Source organism: Rhinoderma darwinii, chromosome 5 (assembly GCF_050947455.1).
Source record: "Rhinoderma darwinii isolate aRhiDar2 chromosome 5, aRhiDar2.hap1, whole genome shotgun sequence".
NCBI classification, from domain to species: Eukaryota; Metazoa; Chordata; class Amphibia; order Anura; family Rhinodermatidae; genus Rhinoderma; species Rhinoderma darwinii.
Window position 1 is genome coordinate 37,788,125 of NC_134691.1, and position 22,525 is coordinate 37,810,649.

Genomic DNA, 22,525 nt, shown 5'->3' on the forward strand with positions numbered 1-22,525 from the left:
TTATAAGGCAAAAAAAGCCTGCCTCGAAATTCCTTCAGGAATTTTGAAGCAGATTTTGAATTGACAGCGTTGTTTGACCTTTTTTTTTTGTGTTTTTTTAAGCCGTTGAAGCTAATGCAAAAGACGCAGCACCAAACGAGCGCCACAGGTATTTTCTCACTCCTATTAATTTCAATTGGAGCTCAGAGGTGGAAACCACTTGAAAACCATCAGCCCCCCACTCACAGTAAAATAACCATCACCCCCCCACTCACAGTAAAATAACATCAGCCTGCCACTCACAGTAAAATGACCATCAGCCCGCCACTCACAGTAAAATGACCATCAGCTCGCCACTCACAGATTCCCCCTGTAGATAGTGCCACACAGCCCCTTGTAGGTAGTGCCACACAGCCCCCTTGTAGGTAGTGCCACACAGCCCACTTGTAGATAGCACCCCCCTTCCTGTAGATAGCTCCACTGTAGCTCCCTGAAGGAGCGGAATCCCCCTGTGGCCGGGGATTCTGCTCCTGGAGCGCTCCACTTGATATCCCTGTCCATATATGGACAGTGACATCAGGGGCAACTCCTGAAGCGGTATCCGCATCCACAGCGTTGCCATTTATGGACAGTGACGTCAAGGGCTACTCCTGGAGTGGAATCCCCAGTCACAGAGTCGGCAACGCTGTGGATGGGGATTCCGCTTCAGGAGTTGCCCCTGATTTCACTGTCCATATATGGACAGGGACATCAAGCGCTCCATAAAGGAGTGGAATCCCTGGCCACAGGGGGATTCTGCTCATTCAGGGGGCTACAGTGGCGCTAGTAGATAGAAGAGCAGGAAGATACGTCCCTGCTCTGCTATAGTGGCGTCACGGGCACCCTCATCCCCGGTGTCGCTGCTGGTAGCCGCTGCGGTAGTGGTAGCGACGTCACTGAGTGAAGAAGCGCCCAAGTGGAAAGGCGGCAGCTGAGTCGCCGGGTCCGGGCGCTTCTGAAAGAAGCAGGGGAAGGGAGCCAGCGCAGCACCCCCTTCCAACTCCTGGAGTGATGCGCCCTGTGCAATGACACAGGTCGCACACCCCTAGGGCCGTCCCTGTATGTGTCTCCATGGTAATAGACAACAAACAAACTTTAGTCTGATCGACAGTGATACTCTGATTTTATCTGTACCCTACCTCTTGCTAAATTACTGAATGTACTGTTTGTAGAGGACAGATGATATGAAGTAGGACTGCAGGATCAGACTACACAGAATTTATTTATTGTTTGTTACCATGGAGACACATAGGTCTGCATAGCAGCTGCAGAATGAAAATGCTGGAAATTTTTTATCAGGACTAATTGAAAAGTTGCTCCATTTTTCATTTTAGACACATTTGAGCAATTTTAATTATAATTTAAAAAAAATCCTATATAGGTGAACATAGCCTTTAGTGCATTTGTCATTAAATAACTTCTGACGTTATAGAGACATGTCAGAAGTTTTGATTAGAAGCTGTTCATATTCTGAGACCCCCACTGCTCGCTACAACAATAGGGCAGAAGGGTTTGGTTGAGCACTGTTAATTTTTAACACAATTTGGCATTTTTATTCTTCTAGTGTACAGGCTATAGAAAGTATATGGACCGACCATACTCAGTTACCTCACCTCTCCATGGAGTGTAAAATGCCATTTTTGAACCACAAAATATTAAGATTCATCTTTATTTTCTTCATTGAATTGTGATCTCAGCTGGTCACTGCAAAGCAGTGTTTTCATGCAAGCGCACAAATATATGATTGCACACAAGCTTGCCTGCCAGGACCAGGAGGAAAGGAGTTTCACTGAACCCAGGTAAGCTCAGTGGAGGCCAATTGTGTCGTTAGACATGGGCATCAGGATGACAAATGTTACTCCTTCTAATGTCCGGATGTGAGTATAATATGTTGTATAAGGCTGGATTCACACGAGCACATTACGTCCGTAATAGACGGAACGTATTTCGGCCACAAGTCCCAGACCGAACACACTGCAGGGAGCCGGGCTCCTAGCATCATAGTTATGTATGATGCTAGGAGTCCCTGCCTCTCCATGGAACTACTGTCCCGTACTGAAAACATGATTACAGTACGGGACAGTTGTCCGGCAGCGAGGCAGGGACTCCTAGCATCGTACATAACAATGATGCTAGGAGCCCGGCTTCCTGCAGTGTGTTCGGTTTGGGACTTGCGGTCAAAATACATTCCGTCCATTACGGACGTAATGTGCTCGTGTGAATCCAACCTTAGAAGTAGCGTGGCCAGCGTGGAGGCTAAGCACAGGCTAGGCTTATATAAAGAGTGGGCATTGTGACTATTATGGGGGCATTGCATCTGGCAAGGCGGCATTGTAGCTTTCATTGGGGCCTTTTAGCTGGCATAATGGGCCTTGTTGCTATCATGGAGGGCAATCTGGCTGGCATAAGGGGCCCTGAGGATGTCATGTTGCTATTGTGTCTGCCATGGGGGCTTTATAATTGGCAAAAGAGGCTTCGCGGTCTGATCGAGGGTATTATGGTTGTCATGGGGGCATTGTGGCTTGCATAGAGGGCACTCTGAATGTCATGGGGGTCCTGTAACTGGCATAAGGGCCTTGTGGCTGTCATAGGGGACATTTTGACTGTCATAGGAGACATTGTGGCTGTCATAAGGGCCTTGTGGCTGTCATAGGGGACATTGTGGCTGTCATAGGGGACATTGTGGCTGTCATAGGAGACATTGTGGCTGTCATAAGGGCATTGTTGCTATCATGGGGCATTGAGGCTGCCATAATAGACACTGTGACTGCCTTAATAGCTTCACCAGATTTATGATTTTGATCAATTTTGCAAGAGTTTGCGCCCTTTTTAGCTGTTCATAAATCCTGTGACAGGAAAGTTGCAATTTACTGGGATAAGTAAAACCATTTCTTTATGGCTTGTTGAATTGTGACCCCAAGAAAATATATATTCCCCCCTAGCACAAATGTGTTTATTCTACGTAAAGATTGTGTGAACACGACAACAAATGCAGCGTCGTGTGGGGACTTAGGGAATGAAATGTATAAATGTGGTTGTTAGGCTTGAAGTATATAGGATTTTATTACACTTCTGGGAACGATCAGATGCAGAGCTTCTGGCTGTTAAGTCACATTTCTGTGATCATTTCTTACTTTGTATTCCATGAACTTGCTTTAAAGAAACATGTCACCTATGATAAGCTGGGAAACGTGCTGGCAGACTGCGAGGCATTAAGGAGAATACAAAGAGGAGGCCAATGTTTGGAGGAATTGACCACATAAGGAACGTTTAGAACAAAAATTCGGATTGCTGTCTATACAGCATGTTCTTTACATGGACAGGCTCCACCTCTCAAAACCTTATCCATGGAAATGTGTATTTTTACTGCATGCCATTTTTCGATAGTTGGTACAGTATTTCCACCTCTTTTGTATTTTTATTTTTTGAGTGTCTATAAAGCTCCAGATCAGAAAAGATATAAGAATGTAGCGACACAAGCCACATGCATTTACTTCCACAGAAGTTAGTGGGATATCTGTGAATTTGAAAATAAATAAATAAATTCCATCAAAGTTATTGCAAAGTTTGTATTGATTATTTTTCTTTGTTTGTTCAATTACATCACCTTTAGTCCCTAAAAGCGGTTTTTACCAGAAACATAAATGATCAACTATCCACAGGATAGGTGATAATTTTGGGACTTCCATTGATCGTGGGAACAGGGTTACCAAAACTCCATTCCACCTCACTGCAAACCCCGCAGTGAGGAGGATATTGAATGTAGCGTTGGTCGAGCATGCACACTGCCGCTCCATTCATAGTCTATAGGGATTTTTGAAGCAGCCGAGTACAATGCCTTGTTCACACAGCAGGATTTATGAATACTGGCGCACTATTTGAACAGCCTGCTGGTCCCTCCCCCAGTGCAGTGTGCAACAGACTCATCAACAGGCTGCACCACAACAGACCAGTGTCGAAATTCGTTCAGAAATCAGTTGCGTTCAGAATTCCCGCCCAGTCCATTCATATCAGTCCGAAAAGTGGTGTTGGATCTTCATATATATGGTGTTTGGTCAGAAAATTGGTGTAAATACAGTGATAAATCGCTTCAGAACTGGAAATGGATCCAAAACAAGGAAATGTATGTCTTTCCATCATATGTCTCCATGTTCCACTTCTGGATTTGACCTCCAAAAAGTGTGCAGTATTGCAGTGTATTGCACCCGCGATCTAATGATAAGTAAAGTGTGTAAAAAGTGCAAAAAAATGTGTCTGTTTCCGTCATTCTCATAGACATTGAATGGAGCGTGGAGCACTTGCTCGAACACGGCTCCATTTAAGCTGGGTGAAAGCCGTAGGAAGAAAATTCACAATGCCATAATTGATTCACAATGCCAAAAATATGAAATAAAAAGTGATCAAAAAGTCGTATGTACTCCAAACACCGAAAACAAGTACTTGCACTGATTAATTGTTGTGAGTGTTTGGCGTACATAAGACTTCTTGATCACTTTTTATTTCATTGATTTTGGGAAGCGAGGTGACCAAAAAACATCTATTATGGAATTGTGAATGTTCTTTTTCCTACAACTTTTATCCAGCCGGTTAAATAACGTAATATTTTATTCGTTTGGATTTTTACAAACGTGGTGATTGCAATTTTGTTAACTTTTTTTTTGCTTACATAATTTTTTTGTAAAAACGGTGAAAAAGTTTATTCTTCGTTACTTTTAGTTATTTTATTTTTTTAAATATATTTTTATATATAAATTTTTATATTTTTATATATTTTACCAGGAGTCAATCTCATAATTATCTTTTCTTGCTTAGAATAGCGCCTTTTCTCTCTGCAATTTCTTCCAGTGAAACTGTAGTGGGAAGAAACGTTTTAGCAGTGTGTTTCTCTGTGCGGTCAGATCTATAGAGAACCTAGCAGAGGATGAAGCCATTGGGTGCTCTCTGCTTATTATTTCTGAATCAGATGTTTCACTGCCTGTCAATAAGAAAGCGGAGTATGCACAGTACCTACAGCAGGGAGAAAGAATACACTTCACGCAACGATGCATATAACAATGGGCCGTAGTTAGGGGGTCAGGAGGGGTATGTGCCCCAGGTGCAACTAGGGGGGAAGGAAGGGTACAGCTGCCGCCAGTGGCGGATCTACCACTATAGCAGCCATAAGGGCTGCTACGGGGAATGAGGGGGCCCATAGTGCATCTACAAGGGGTGTGTGTGACACTATCTACAAGGGGTGTGTGTGGCACTATCTACAAGGGGTGTGTGTGGCACTATCTACAAGGGGTGTGTGTGGCACTATCTACAAGAGGAGATAGTTTATTATGTCACCATATAGTCTCATTAGCCTCAGTTATACAATCTGTTTTAGTCCGGCACTGACCTCTTTAATTTATTTTCTTGTCATTTATTTTTATGTTAACTACTTTATATAACTATATTGCTTGTAGTATGATCATATCTCTTCATTTTATTAAATATCATTTATACTGACCAACATTTTAATCCCACATTGCATCCCTGGTCATCTAAGAAAACCCCTTAAAATTAGAGAAATGCCCATCTTAAAGCCAAATTTGTATGAAACTCGTCTTTTTTGCCTTTTGGTTTGCCCGACACCAAAAAAAAACTATCATCATTGTGAGAAAAAGATAGCTATAATTTGTTCCTATAGTATAAATAAAATATATTCGATGTGCTTGATGCAAATGGTGCATTAAAAGTTTCTCTGCTAAATTTTGACTTCGTAATTTGCAGTGGATTCGAGTGACATTTGCCTTGTAATCTTCCTAAATGATCACACCTGTTGGTTGAGCGTTCTGCCATATGCTTTGAGCGAGGAATTGAAACGCTAACATCCAAAATACCTTCGCCCTTTCTGATTAAACTATTTAACAAGCAGAACCTAATTCCCTGCTCAGTACGGGGGCTCAGACATACTTCACTCACATCAGAACTCCCCAGACATTCTCCTAATAGGCAAAGTCATTACAGACTCTCATGCGGTGTCCATAATGGATGTTTATCAAACGGCCATGGCAAGGGCTTCTTTTTATTCTCCTTTTACAAGGATTTGTTCTGACAGGAAATATTTTAGGTTACAAAATGTAAAAAAATGGAAATTAACGTTTTGGGGGAATTTTACAGGTATAGATTTCAGCTACAAAATTCTATTCGTATGAGAAAAAAATTAAAGGAACCCGAAATCTTAATTACAAAAAGACCTCTGAGTGGTAAAGCAGTCTAGTTATGCAGCATTAGGCCTTATTTAGACGATCATGTCCATTTTGCGTCCGAAGAAAAACAGAGCGTATTTCATGCGTTTCAGTTCCGTGTGGTATCAGTGTGCTTTCCATGTGGCATCAGTGTTCCTGTTTTTTTTCCCCGCATCATTTCTTTAGCAACTGGTGCGTGAAAAATACAGACAGCACACAGATGTAATCGGTGTGCTATCCATGTTTTTCACACACCCATTGACTTCAATGGCCGACGTGGTCCGCAAATACGGACCAAAATAGAACATGCAGTGAGTTTCACGCAACGGACACATGCTGCGTGAAAAACCACGGACGTGTGAATAGTCCCATTGCATTGCATAGATCCGTGTGCTGTCCATTTTTTTAACGGACAGCACACGGACGTATAATACGCTTGTCTGAATAAGGCCTTAGCAGGAGAGATATCCCTGCACAATGTGATGGATTTGTCTGGAAAAAAGTGGGGGACAACCCCAGTGAGAGCTGTATTGGTGGTCATATTGGTTGCCACCTTATTCACTGGGATACAGGTATAACTAGGAGATGCCTTGGTGAAACTTTCAGAATTGAACAAAAGGCAAAAAGTCAAGGACTAATATTTACTGGTGCACTTTTTTTTTTTTTTTTGGGAAGCCAAGTGTCCTACATGCATTAGATATAATCTAATAGGTGACTGTCATTTTTACATTTAGGGTATGTGCACACACAAAATTAAAAACGTCTGAAAATACGGAGCTGTTTTCAAGGGAAAACAGCTCCTGATTTTCAGACTTTTTTTTAGCAACTCGGAACAGAACGCTGTATTTCCCATTGAAATCAATGGGCAGATGTTTGGAGGCGTTCTGCTTCTGATTTTTAGCAATTTTTTTGGCCGTTTACAGCCTGAAAAATGTCCGAAAATAGCTTGTGTGAACATACCCTTATGGCACATTCAGACGTGGCTGAATTGCTGTTGAATTCCGCTGCGGACAGTCCGCAGTGGAATTCTGCAGCAGCCGTTTTTTTACATTTCTTTCTATAAATTTTCAGGAAACTTAGTTGAGACGTTGCAGAAAATAACTGTGCGGAAATTAGGCTGCGGTGCAGATTTTTCAATGCAAAAACTAAAGTCTGTGGCTAGTCCGCTGTGTTTTCTGCAGCGTCTGAATTACCTGTCAAATATGCAAATGTTGGTACAGATTCGTTCTGTAATTGCCCCGAATCTGCACCAACATTTGAAGCTGAACAATTCCGCCACGTCTTAACATGGCCTTACAGGCTACAAGGCATTGGTTTACAAAGGTTTTTCAATGCATTATAGGAGAAAATCATAATTAAGCACAAATAGTCCCCAGTGGGATAAAAAATTAAAATAATGAAAACAATTTGGTATAGCCACAACCAAAACGTCCCACAGAATAAACGTAACCTTATATGTATATTGCGCGGTAATTGGTGTAAATAAAAAATACAATGATTGAAATGCTTTTTTTGCATTCACCCGATAAAATGTTTTTATAAAAGTTAGACGAGATGATATACTGTATGTACCCAAAATGATGCCATGGAAAATACAACCTATCTAACGCATTCAGCTACGTCCAATTTTTATTTTTTTTTAAGTTATGGCTGTTGGAATTTAACACACCAGCAATTAAATACCTCTGCCAAATATCAGTCTTTGACATATGTCAAATTGAATTTATAAAACTGAAATATTCATCACAGGGTGTTAGACCTCATGCACACCGCCGTAGGCCCTCCACGTGGCTCCAAGGTGAATGCCTCCGTAATATGGCACCTGATTGAGCATGTCATATATTTTTTTTCTAGATGAATGCAACAGAAAAACAACTCTATAAAATAAATGATATCACAGATATACAGCGATATAATATGGCCCCTAAGACTTCTACGGGTAGCCTATTACGCCTCTTAACAGTTTGAAGCTTGTATGGAGCCATAATATGGCTGTGTGCATTGAACCTTTTAATTAAATTCTGAAAAACTGTGGAATGATGGGAAATTTACTTTATCTGTCAAGATAGGCCTAGATGTAGTAGCTGTCTACATTATAAAGAATGGACCGCTAGAGCGCTATGACTATAACTCGGACCTGGCCATACAATGAACATGATTGACTCATGCTGCAGTGCTCCGAAATAACACACTAACACAACCCAATGTCATTAAGATGGCAGTTAATGCCACATGTTAGTTTGGCGCATCCTGCATCCTACTACTCAGGCAAAATGTGTCTCTTTAAATGATGGTACATTATAGGAAATGATGTACATGTAAATTATATATACTAGTCTATATAAAAACACAGTAACCCAAGTAACCCATAGGGAAGCAACATTGGAACCAGGTAGAGTTGAGCGAATCAATTCGGCACAAATCTAATTTGGTCCAAAGTTTCCAAAAGCTTTGGATTAGCTGCGATCCCAACTTTTGGAGTTCAAAGCAGGAATTGGCAAAATGGTGGCCGCTGGCGAGAGCCGGCCTCATTTTAAAGATTATATAAGAAAAGAGGGAAAAAGAGGAGGTAAGAAAAAAGCAACATACTCACCAACTCTCCTGGTCTCCCGTATCAACGTGTCCCGGACGGCCTACAGAGATGATGTTGTTTTGTACCATGTGATGGCTGGAGCCATATGGGACAAAACTACGTAATCTCAGGAGGCCCGGCAGATGAGATAATGTCGTTTTGTCCCATGTGACCATTGCAGCCAATCACAGGCGTCACTACGAAAGACCAGGGGAGTTGAGTATGGTATTTTGTTTATTTTATGGGTGGTATTGCAAGTGCCCCGATTGCCCTGTTCGACTCTCTGATGTCTTCTAGAACTGTATCCAACTTGGATACAGTCTTAGAAGACATCAGAGAGTCTGAAAGGGCCACCAGGGCGCTGGCGACTCGTGGTGAATTTATTTGCACTAAATCTAATTTATTCGGACCACATCAAATTTTGGAGCCGATTTGATTTCGGGAAATTCGCTCAACTTTAGAGCCAGGTAAATAACACACAAATTTAACAGAAATACTTTCTCCTATATCACCTGTGCAGACATCAGTTACAAGGCTGGCATCGTGTATGTAGAGATAAGAGAGACAGCTGCTGCTAATCCTTGCTGCATGGGAATATAGTAATCTGGTCTACTCAATACACTCAGAACCGGTAGAAGAAAATGCAAGGTATGAACACACTTAACACATATTTTGGAGTTGGACAGGCTATAATAAGTGTGCCAGCAAACATTGTCACTAAGTCCAATCATTTCCACCTATACTCCAAGCTGTGTGAGTACTCCAAGTCTAGTTACTTCAAAGTTAACACATATATATGGGATCACTTTAATCACCCTTTATGACGTTTCAGCCCTACTCCATGGGGCCTCAGTCATTGGAGTGTATAAAATCAGTCCATGGGGCCTCAGGAGTGTGCTGGTTATTTTGGGACACTGGTCGAGTGTCTGAACGAGAATTTTTTTGCACCCTATACAGAAGGAACGGTACTGATTTTTCTTTGTTTTTATATATATATATATATATATATATATATATATATACATATATATATATATATATATATATATATGTATATATATATATATATATATATATATATATATATGTATATATATAGGAAGTTTTCATAAAGAAAAGGTATAGTGGCCCTAGTGCAATAAATAGGAAGAACACCAATATAACAAAAACGTAAAAAAAACAAAAACAAAAGTAAACACAGGTGCTGTTTTTAGGATTAAGGTCCAAATTTTAGCAACATTGGTTTATCTAAAGCACATATCTTATACTGCCTGGGCAAATACCACTAGGGATCCAGGAATATTTCAAAAAGGAACTCACTTATAGACTGTTATTCTCTTTTGGGACTCATCAGTCCAAGACTTGTCAAAACCAGCCAAAAGCCAACTGAAGCCTGATGTTCCAAGTTCTCCACAACACTATGACACCCTAACGTTAACTAAATGTGTTTTTTGACATTTTTGGAAGGACTCACCAATAGTATAGCCTCTCTTTAGCTCTCCTCTTCTTGGGTGGCGTTTCTGAGTATTTGCAGTGTTGTTGTGCTCCTCTTCAGAGTTGGCCTTACCAACCATTGGTGGTTTACTTGCTTGCGGTGGTGTATCTGTCAGCGGATTATATCCCGGTGAGGCAATGTCCACAGACTGGGACTTTCTTTTCAACCTGTTGAAAAGAAAGATTGTTTGTTTATTAATTTCATACAAAGTTTTATGTTTTAAACAGCAATTATAGGCAAACAGGTTATTACAACGAACAGAAGCTAAAAAGTGATGGTAAGCAAAAACAGAAAAGATTTTGGAAATCCCATATAATGTCCAAACATCTCAAATACTTGACTTTATACACCTGGGTCTTTTAAAGGGTTAATCATTGTAACAAAGGTTAAAACTGAGTAAATTTATTATATTAGTATCTACATAATATACATAATAATAAAGTTAAAGCGACTATCCAGTCTACTAACTTTTGTCAATACGGGTGTAATGGCAGGAAGGAGGTGAAGGGAAAGTGAGCCCTAATCTACCCACCGCCCTGTCCCTGCCTACTTGCAACGACCCGCCCTAGGCGACGAGGTACAACTGGGCGGCGGTCCCTACGCTGGCTAAGTGCACAGGAAGACAAACAGGGAACACGCAAGGGAAGGGGCAGTACGGAACGCCACGAGGAAACGGGGCGGCGAACGAACAGTCAGGACCAGGACGAAGTGAGTACACCCGAGCAGGCACGGAGACAGAAGCAAGCCAGGGCAAGCAAGCAGGTCAAGCAGAACTGCAGCAAGGCAGAAGCACGGCAAAAGCAGGCTGGAGCAAGCAGCAGTGGGGCCAGGAATCCAAAAGAATTACAAGCACTGAGGGAGAGCACAGGGCAGGTAATAAAGGGCAGGGGGCGGAGCTAACTCCGAGAGACCAGGCCGCGATAGGCTCTCCCACTCCTGAGCCTGCCACCCTGGTTGGTGGGAGATGGTGTCAGTCGAGCAGGTCTGGCCTCAGGTGTGGATTGATTAATCCCAGGAGTATAGCTAGATGAAGTACCTGGCAGATCCCTAACAACGGGTCCCTTGTGGTTTAGTAATGGATCTTGAACATTTTTTTTTTTGTAAAATACTTTTAGGGTCGAACTTGCCCACTGGAGTAACCCGCTCTGGTGGGCCTAGATTCTGACACAACAATGTGCCCCCGAAGACAACCTTATTTGAAGCTGATTGATGCCCATTGCTTGCTGCTAGGAAAACTTGTGATGGGGTACCAGCAAGGAATTTAGGTGGTAAGTACATACATGGTCGGAAAAGATAAAGGGCACAAGGCCTCCCCCATGTGTCTATCTCTCTCTCTAGCTTCCTCTGTTTCTCTTCTCCTGACATGTCTGTTTAAGTAAATACTTGTATTTCTTCAGAAATAACAATTCTAAACCATATTTTTTTTTAGAACTCTACATTGTGCCATTCGTCTCCTATTCCTCCTAGAAATGTATGAATAAATTGACAACTGGTGCTATTATTACCCTTGTCAAAGGGGTGTGTCACTACACAGTCTGACCCTGTCAGCACTGATTGGATAGTGTCAGTCTGTGCAGGGGCACACCCCCAAATGGTTACACCCAGTTGTCAATTTATTCATACATTTCTGGAAGGAATAACAGAGGAACGGTACAATGTAGAGTTCCAGGAAAATATACTCTGGAATTATTATATGAGGAATACAATTATTTACAAAAATAGACATTGGAGAGGTGACAGCTCCGCTTTAAATTGAATGAGTCTTTGAGTATTTATATATGATCTTGGGAGGAAAACATCAACATTTAAAAGAGAAGACGTTTGCCATCAGGCCCAGTATTTTTGATTTACGCTTCTTACAGTCACTATTTATATGGGTAGTGCATCCACTGCTCCCCTCTGGGACCCCCACCTCTCAGGAAAAAGGGGATCCCCTGATGTTTTTTTGGCAATCTTGTCCAACTACAAAAAGAGGTGGAGACACATGCGTGCATCCGTGGTCACCTCTCCTATATGTGGCTATGATAGGGAGTTAGGTGGGGTCCGAGGTACAGAGGTGGAATGGGGGCCCCCATCAACCCCAATCCGGCTTTGAGTATACACGATTCTTAGTCTGCCCCTGGGAAGGAATACTAATGACCAGCTACTGTATATACAATGAAGTAAGATTGTAGGAGGCAATTATATACTAGAGTAGAGCTCATTGTACATTACATGCATGGGACGTGAGTTATATAATAGCTAATAAATGTGCACCGAAACAAACATAACCTAGGTAACGCTCTGACCCTGCATTTCCATGTGTAATTACCTCTCTTCTCCTGTGCGTCCTTACATGCGGATTCATCAATATTACCTAGTTAATTCCATTTTTAAGTGTATTTAATCTCAGCGGAGGGGTGATGAGTAGCCTCCTGTTTACAAGCAGCTGAGAGGCAGCATCTGGCTGCTGACAAAATGTACAATATTCATTTGGCTGGTTGTCTCCTGAAATGTGATTAATTTGATTACATTGTACCAATATGGAATAATAATTGACCATGACCAAAATATGTGGAATATGTGGACCTGTGTTTGGAGGGAAGCTCTCTTATTAGGTAAGTGAGGACAAATACGAAGCTGTAGGGTAAAGCTCTGCTCACATCTGCGCTCGTTTTTCAGTATATCGGTTCCGGAACAGAAATTAACTGTGATGTGAACAGGCCCTTAGCTGAAGGCAAATCTCTAACATATGACTGTATACTTAAAAAACGACAGATTTTATGTAACGATAGTAGGCCCAGCTTTAGGGGTGTGTAGTTGCACAGGATGCAGCGCCAGTCAATACTGCAGGGGGTGCCAGCGGTCCTGAAAGCCTGTACACCCAGAACTTGCATCCCGAATCCCACCTATAGTAAGACAGCTGGGATTGGGTAGTGCTATTTGGGCACATATGAGAACATTATTTGGAGTGTATAGTGGTGGTAATCAGCACTGTATGATTGTATGACTTGGGCCCTTTATGGTGCAGCCTCCCGCATTTATCACCTACGTACTGGATAGGTGAAAATTCCAACATTGGTGGTGGTCCAACCTCTGGGACCCACACTGATCGCTAGAATGGGGATCCCGGTCCCCTGTTTCCCCAAGCCGCAAGACAGCAAAGGAGGCGTCTGAATGAGCAAAGGACGGGGATACGCGGTCACGTTCAATTCAGAGTCTATGGGGCTGACGGAAACAGACAATTTTTTGGCGCTGTTTTGGCTACTAGGAGAATGAACCTGTAGCTGTAATATCTGCCCTTACGTGGGGCAACATATTTTGCTGACAGATTCACGTCAACACTGGATGTAATTGTAACAAACTGTCCGCTGTGAGGGGTTTCAGGACATGTTTTCAGCATCTCATTGACAAAAAACACTTTTGGTCATGTGCAAATCACAGTAAAATCACAGGATTACGGCAACTGAAATGAAACTCCAATATTTCCTTATGGAAAAATCTGTTTTTACAGATTTTACTCGTTACAACTTTGCTCTGAGCTCAGAACAGGTCCTGCTGAGTCATATTCTCCTATAATTTGCTGAAATTCCTTATTTATTCAGTGACTGCTCTATATATAAATATGAATTGCTGCTAAATCTTAAGTCATCAACTATTCTATCAATTCCTTAAGATTAATTTCTCACTTTCCTAAAAAGAACTTTGATAGAAGCATAAACTATAACTGCGCTAAAAAAAAGTAAAACAAGCCATTAAATAATGGTAGAAGGGAATTTTCTTATTTCGATTTTGATTTCCCTGTGAATAATATCTCCAGATTCATAATGTATTTTCCTCCTGTAGCATTATTCATGATCCTTCTACTTACTCTAATACATTTTCCTGCGGATCTCTGACGTGACTGGTAATATCTAGCAGAGAATTTGTAAGGAAGGAGAATTAGAAAACGACATTATTCAAAATGGCAGCAGCCCGAGACGATTTATAGAGGTTCTGAAAAGCAAGATTTATGCTATTGTGTGACTTTTATAGGATGGAACGTGATTAGAGGCTGTTTCTGTGTGATAAATAAATGTTAGGGGATGCATCTTACTCCCCGTTCATTTTTCAGACCAAAACCATTGATCCCTATCGAAAGGTAGATTGCTCGCGGGATTTATTTTTGCCAATTAATCAAAGGATTTAGGTGAAAACATCTAATTGCTCTTATTTGCTTTATTTAGATTTTGTGTACAATATAACACTAGAAAAAAAGTGTAATGTAATTTCAACAATTTTATACTGAAAATATTTTCCTATTTTATTTTTATATTCTGTTTGATTTTCTTTACAGCAGGTATCTAGGCCATCTTAGTTAGATTGGCTTATATTGGAATGTTGTGGGCATGCTCTGTGACATGTGCGGAGGTCACTTTTCAGGGAAGTGGAAGAAGGAGGAGCTAAGTGCATCCTGTGTTAGCTGCCTCCTGATTTATAATAAAAGTGTTGACTTACATTGTAATTCTGCCTTTAATCCTAATGAGATGAAACTGACACTGCTCCCAGTGTGCACAGCACAAGCTGAAAAGTGATCTCCCTAAAACATGAAGTGTGAGCCTATTGAGAGGGATTATTGGGCAATGTGAAAACTGTAATAATTCAGGCTGCCCGTCTGGTCTAAGGGACGGCACTAGCAGTCTCCTAATTGGCCGCTAGAGCTGTCACTCAATCAGAGAGTGGCAGTTGCGACCACCGCACTGGGAGACTCAAACGTCAGTTTCTCAGTCATGCAACTTGCATGACAAAGACAAAAGGTACGTTGACAATGCCCTCCCCCTTCCCTATATCGCTCTGTCTGCTGACTGACTCCTTTAAACCAGTTAACTTTCCAATCAACAATCCAACAAGGAGTCGACTTAATGCCCCACTCGGTCTCACGACTGGTTGAGCGTGCTCTCGAACTCTCCCTCAAACCTGACAAACATTACACGGCTGCCTAGCCCACCCCCCCACTTTGACAAGAACAGATCCATAGCCCCCCAACAAAACACCCACACCCACCTCTATCAAACAGCCCCCACATATCATCAAAGTACAGTCACTAGTCATGATCACAGACATCAGTACTATCTGTTAGTTATAATTTTATGTATCTATATTTTTCTATATCTATATATCTATATCATAACCAAATATCCACATAACAGTGAGTATGTTTTATTTTTATAATCTGTGACCCATATAGATATGATCCCCTCAAAAACAGGCCCCCCAACCTTTTATTTACAGGAGATATCTTTACAATCCAACCACATGAACTCTACTTAGCACGCCCCCAACCTCTGAAGGATCGGTGAGAGAATGTTATGTCTCCCTCCCTCTACTCTCTAGTGGGACACACTGAATCTGTATGTCCCCCGTCACTCCTGCTCCCTGCCCCTCAAGGCGCACCTACGCAGAGAGTATATCCGGCTTCTGAGCTCCCAATACTATTTCTTGGGGAAGATGGAAGCTATTGCTTTAAATTTAGATATTTTTTACATTTTGTTCAATATTTTGTCCCCGACTTTCCTAATACTTTAATATCCTTATTTATTCACATATGCCACATAATATATTATTTTTAAATACTGTTTATTTCACAGGATGAAAGTTCTTATTTTTCTAGATAAATGATTAGTAATCTGCAGGATTTCACCCAGTCTAGACACAGTATGTGTGGGAAGTTTACTATGCTAATTTAAATAAGGATTTATTATTACGATGTTTTTCATGCAAACTACAGTTTTACAAAGATAGATTAACATTTAGGACGGTATTGTAACAGGCAAAAACAATGCTATGATGTCTGTTTTATAGGGAGGGAGTGCTTCGTGTCTTTTGAGGGGATTTAAAATGGAGCAGATTTTCACCATAATTTTGTCCTCCCTTAGAAGTGTCTTCTCCAGACTAAATAAATGTAATTCTTTTAATCTTTCATCATAACTAAGATTCTTCATGCCCCTTATTAGCTTCGTTGCTCTTCTTTGTGCCTTTTTCAACTCCAGGGCATCCTTTCTATGATCTGGAGCCCAGAACTGGACTGGATATTGTAGATGAGACCACATTAAAGCTTTGTAAAGTGGTAATATTACATCCCTGTCCCGCGAGTCCATGCCTCTTTTAAAACATGACAAGATCATACTGGCTTTAGAAGCAGCTGATTGACATTGCATGCTGTTATTTAGTTTATGTTTTACAAGTGCACCCAGATCCTTCTCAACAAGTGACTCCCCCAGTGTAGCTCCCCCTAGGACATATGGTGAATGCAGATAATAAGTTCCCAGATGCATAACTTTACATTTATCCACATTGAACTTCACTTGCCAAGTGGATGCCTAAGCACTGTGGGGGGAATTTATTAACCATTCTACACCAGTTTTCTGGCATAGAAAAGTCGCAAAAGGCCCAAAAGTCAAAAGGACAAACTAAAAGGGGGTGTGGCTAAACAAAAGGGGTGTGTACACCCGCGGTCCAATAGATTTACAATAACTCAATATCAAAAGTGGTATGAATTACAGCAGAAATCTGCCACAGCTACTAGCTGGCATAGCTTTTACTCTGTGGGGCATAGCTAGGTAGAGGCTCATGCCGGGCCCCCTACCTTGCCCCCATGATCAGGCTACTGCACTCCATTAGACTACACCCCTTTTGCATTGGACAATAAAATAAAAAAAACATATATATTTAAAAAAATATGTCACTAAGCACAATCCCCATAAATAAGTGAGAAGCGTGGATGAAAATCAAAATCCCTGTCACATCATGGCAGGTACTGTTACCAAAGTGCCGGTGTCATTTACTGCACAATGCTACAGTTAGAGGGTTTGTCGTATCAAAACATCCACTGTCCATATACACTAAAAGATATATAGCCTTCATAGAGGGGGACTCTTATTCTGGAGGGCTCGTTGTATAACAACAATATACCGGGTACATACCATCCAGGCAGACCATGCACCTGCTATAGGCTGGGCCTGAGCCTTGGTTGGTCCCATCCCTTAACTGACTGGGGAGAACATGTGCAGCACCCCGTTTTCAGGGGAATTGCATTGTTAGCGAGCAAAAGGGTGGGGAATTAGCCAAAGAGTCATGAAAAAGGCATAGACAGGAAACAGATACAAGGACCTTCACATCCTTGGTGGAAAACGGGGGCCCATTTTGAAATTTGCTAACCTTTCTTCTATGTCGGCTACTGACAGTATATCTGGGAATTGCTAATAATGCAATTCCCTCCTATTTGTTGCAATAGCACTTTAAGTATATAAACAAATTGTTTTCCTTCATTCATGAATGTCTCAAGTACCATCCACATATACAGCCTTTATCTTCTGTACACTTAGAAAAGATAAAACTCCAAATTATTCACATAATACAGTTAACAGGCTTTTATCCAGAATGCCGTACAGATGTGACCTTTCTTGTTGTGCTGCAGGGAAATGTCAGTTTGCTGTATTCTTCATAACATAATGCTCATCTTCACAGTACTTAATACGAACTGTGCACCCTAAAGTCACGGAGATGTGGCCTATAAATCATTCAGTAAGTATGGTTATGTATAGACTCCTGTCTTTAACCACAAGCATAAGGTCGCCTCGGAAGCGTACAATTATCACATACTGTCAGAACGCACCTGCATCATCACAGATTAATGAATTCCACCAACATAGTCAAGAGCATTCACATACATTGTAAATCACCCTGTTCATGACTTTCCGGGTATATTTAGGTCCTCAAAATATTGCTAGCCGCCCCTGATGAGAAAATGGAAGTTCATATTTATTTATAGTTCCTTAAAGGGGTGATGTGTGGACCAAAAATTATTAGCAGAGTACTCTCTGCAGTATGCCAGTACACTCGCTAATATACATTCTGGTCCCCCTTCGCGCTGATTAAGAGATTTTCAAAGATTTTTATAGTGCTGCTGGGGGACCGGAAGTCTAGTTGCACAGGCTTCTTTGCTGAGGACACGTGACTGACCCTGCTGTACTCTATGTACAAACAGTACCAGTAGCACAGCGATTACATAGAGTACAGCTGGCCCGGTCACATGACGAAGAGTCGTATACTCTTTAAAGAAGGCTGTGCAACTAGATAAAAATCTATGAAAATCTCAGAATCAGTATGACGGGGTACCGGAATGTATATTAGTGAGTGCACTCACATACTGCAGTGACTACACTGCTAATAATATTTTGTCCCCTTTAAAGGAGTTTTCCCACTATTAGAAGTGATCTATCAACTCTTGTACAAAAAGAAATAAATCGGCACAAATTACAGATGACAAAACATAAATCTGCCAGGAATAAGAGGAAGCGGCTGAAATCCTGGCTATGATTACTAAACTGTCAGCTCCAAGCATCTGTACAGTATCATCTCTGAAGCCTTCAGATCAAGAAAGTCCTATTTTCACACCTATAAACACCTGCTAAGGTTAGAAAGTTATTCCTTCATTTAAACATTTTCTCTCTGTTGACTGGCAGACATAAGACAAGAGTGATAGTAGTCAGAAAACGTGCAGTAATTCTTCAAAGCTAACATATGTGTAAAAGCAAATAGTGTAAAGTGTGCAAAAAATATAGTTATTAATTCCAGAGGTCCTGTCACAAATGGCTAATGATACAAGGGACAGACAACAACAGCTGAGGACCCCTTGTAATGTCATAGTATTTTACCTGACAGATACACAGTTATATCACAGCAGCTTTCCTGACTGCAATCCACCTTTGATGTCACAGCAGCTTAGAGAGTTGTGATGTCACAGCTACTTACCTGACTAAAACTGGATGTGATATCATATCATGTTACCTACCTGAAAACCACTTGTGACGTCACCACAGCAGTTACCTGGCAGAAACACAGTTGTGATGTCACAGCAGCTTAACTAACTCAAACCATCTTGTGATGTCACAGCAGCTTAACTAACTCAAACCATCTTGTGATGTCACAGCAGCATAACTGATGGTAACAGACTTGAGATGTGTCAGCAGCTTCCCTGACAGACACACACTTGTGATGTCACACTAGCTGACCTGACTGAATCACACGTGTGATGTCACAGCAGCTTACCTGACTGAAAAAGTTGTGATGTCACAGCAGTTATCTGGCAGAAAAGAAACACAGTTGTGATGTCACAACAGCTTAACTAACTTAAACCCACTTGTGATGTCACAGTAGCCTAACTGACGGTAACAGACTTGAGATGTCACAGCAGCTGACCTGACAGACACACACTTGTAATATCACAGCAGCTGACCTGACTAAAACACACTTGTGATGTCACAGCAGCTTACCTGGCTGAAACACTCTTGTGACATCACATTAGCTTTGCCAGGTGCAGATATCAACAACAAAGGGTCCTTGTGCAAGAACTGATTATGACTCCTTGATTTGAAACTGCTAATTCAAATGCTATGTACACCTTAGAGGGGCATTTAAAAAAACAGAAAACAAGAAAAAAAAAACAACCCAGGTCAGTCAGTGTGTTTGGTGTAACTAGTTATAACTAGTCTTTATTTAAAAAAAAAAAAAAATTGTTTTACAGAGATACAGCTGCTTTGTATTCTCTATACAGAGCAGCTGTATCTTTTGTTTTGACCTGAATCCGTCAGTCCCGTGGACCTGACAGGTTCAGTGTCAGCGGGTCCTGTGTGTCTATAACACACAGGATCCGCCTGTAAATTATCACATCTAAGTTATGAACATAGATGTGATAGATTACAGGTGGATCCTGCGTGTTAGAGACAAACAGGACCCACTGACACTAAACCCGTCAGTCCCGCTGACCTGGTGGGGGCAAGATTTAGCGCTACATACAGCTGCTCTGTATAGAGAATGCAGAGCAGCTGTATCTAAAAAAGTTAAACTAATTTTTAATAAAAACGAATTAAAAAGTTACACCAAACAAACAGATTGAGCTGTTTATTAAAAAAATAAAAAATAAAATATCCCCATTAAAGGTTTACATAGTCTTTAAGTATAGCAGGTGCTAGCCATAGACCGCCATATTCATGGTTTCTGGAATCCCTCACCACTGTACCAATCCATCAGTAATTGTGAGACATTGATAGGAAGGAGCGTAGCCCCTTTTATGTAATAGACAGTAGGAGTCATTGTTAGTTGTTTAAAATAGCCATCGGACTGCTTGCTGCACAGGTTACATATATAAACAAGAGAAAAAGAAGTCCATAGATATCAAAAAGGTTTGAAAAAGTAGAAAATCTTTATTATAAGTCAAAACATGAGAATCTAAAACAAGTCTTTATAACTGGATCAAAGTATAATACACTTTATCAGAAATATATATATAAACAGTAAATAGTATACAAAAAAACACATCTATGTTATATCCCAAGCCAGGGAGATATTCAAAATGAAAGGCATATGTCATGTGAAGTAGAAGATAGAGTAAGAGCTTACACCCAATAAGCATGATCAATGTAGTGGGTATATAAAGAGCCTGACAGAACCTCCATGGTATGCTTACCCATATTTCCATAGTGTAGTGGTGTGACCCAGAAGATAAGGTAGCGCCCCGACGCGCGTTTCGCGTGTAGCTTTTTCAAGGGGTTTTTCATACAGGTTACATGTATGGTATGTCCACCTCTATAATGTCAGGTTGTTACCGCACACATTGGAGCTACAGTTATCATTTAAACAACTTCTGGCATGTAATAGGAAGGATGTCATCTGTGGAGCCCACGCTTTGAGAGTCCCATAGGCTACATAGTTGGCAAAATTAGATTTTTTTTCCAGGAACACTATAGGGCGTAGCTTATCTGGTGGGTGTGGCAAATTAGGCATGGCTTTCTTCCCAGAATTTCTGCACATGAATAAACAAACAAATATTTCTGCACTAATTTGTCTGACAACTACTATGGTGGCCAGTATCTCTCTCTGGTTGTTCGGTTGTTTAGAGACAGGTGATGTCTCACTTTATCACTAGGGCTAGGTTATATGTGCTGACCACTACTGGTAGCTTAAAAACCAGCAGAGATAGTGCCACATTCAGTGACCCTTGTAGATGGTGCTCCACACTGCCCCCCAGTAGATCGTGCCACACACTGCTACCTGTAGATATTGCTACAGTGCCACCTTGTAACATCCACTGGGTATGTGGACCCACTCGGCTACTCTGCCATAATGAAGTAGCTGCTGGCCAGACAGGTATAGGACAGTCAATGGTAGATGGTACATTGAGAGCAGGCTGGTGCCAGATTACTGGAAGCCAGCTTGTGCGGAATAGCTGGGAGCAGGTTTGTGCCAGATTACTGGAAGCAGGCTGGTGCCAGATTACTGGAAGCAGGCTTGTGTTGTATTACTGGAAGCAGGCTGGTGCTGGATTACTGGATGCAGGTTTGTGCTGGATAGCTGGGAGCAGGCTTGTGCTGTATTACTGGAAGCAGGCTGGTGCTGGATAGCTGGAAGCAGCTTGTGCCAGATAGCTAGCAGCTGACTTGTGCTGGATATTGGAAGCAAGACTGGTCATGAACACTGGACACAGAATACAGGACTGGACACGGATACAAGATAGTCAAAGACACAGGTTTCAGGGACAGGATACGGAACCTTCACAGACTAACACTGGGTTAGAAACAACATTGCTCAGGCACTCAGGATTTGGGCAGAGTTTCTTAAGTAGTCCAGGGTATACTGGGGTAGGCTGGGGGAAATATTCCTGGTGCATGCGCTGGCCCTTTAAGAACTGGTAGGAGCGTGCGCGCACCCTACGGACACAGGCCAGGGAGGAGGAGAGAGCGAGCACACTGGCATCCCTGGGAAGGTAGATGCTAACGATGAGAAAGCAGGCGGTCATCGGCGCTACAGTACCCCCTCTCCTTACACCCCCTCCTTTTAGGTCCAGTGTAAGAGGAATTTTTTGATGAGAGCGGGAACATCAATGTTCTCTTTAGGTTCCCAGGATCTCTCCTCAGGACCAAAACCTTTCCAGTGCACAAGATAAACCGTCCCCCCTCCAACCTTCTTGAAATCCAGAATCTCTTTAACTTCAAAGACATCAGCCGAACCTCCAGGAGGAGTATTAGAATCAGAGGGCTTGCTGTAATGGTTGAGGACCACAGGTTTCAGAAGGGATACATGAAAGGAATTTGGAATTTTGATAGTAGGAGGCAAACGTAGCTTGTATGACACAGGATTGATTACACACACAGCCCCTGTAGATAGTGTGACACACAGCCCCCTGTAGATAGTGCTGCACATCCCCCTTGT

The 22,525-nt window shown here is 41.6% G+C and overlaps 1 protein-coding gene across 2 annotated transcripts in view; it reads right to left on the minus strand.

The window, feature by feature from the left end:
- Positions 1 to 22,525, minus strand: part of OXR1 (oxidation resistance 1) — a 531,616-nt gene that overhangs the window by 236,402 nt on the left and 272,689 nt on the right. For both annotated transcript variants that reach the window (XM_075825829.1, XM_075825830.1), the window contains exon 3: positions 10,277 to 10,464. In XM_075825829.1, coding sequence (XP_075681944.1) covers positions 10,277 to 10,464 — 188 coding nt within the window. The remainder of the gene's footprint in view (positions 1 to 10,276; positions 10,465 to 22,525) is intronic.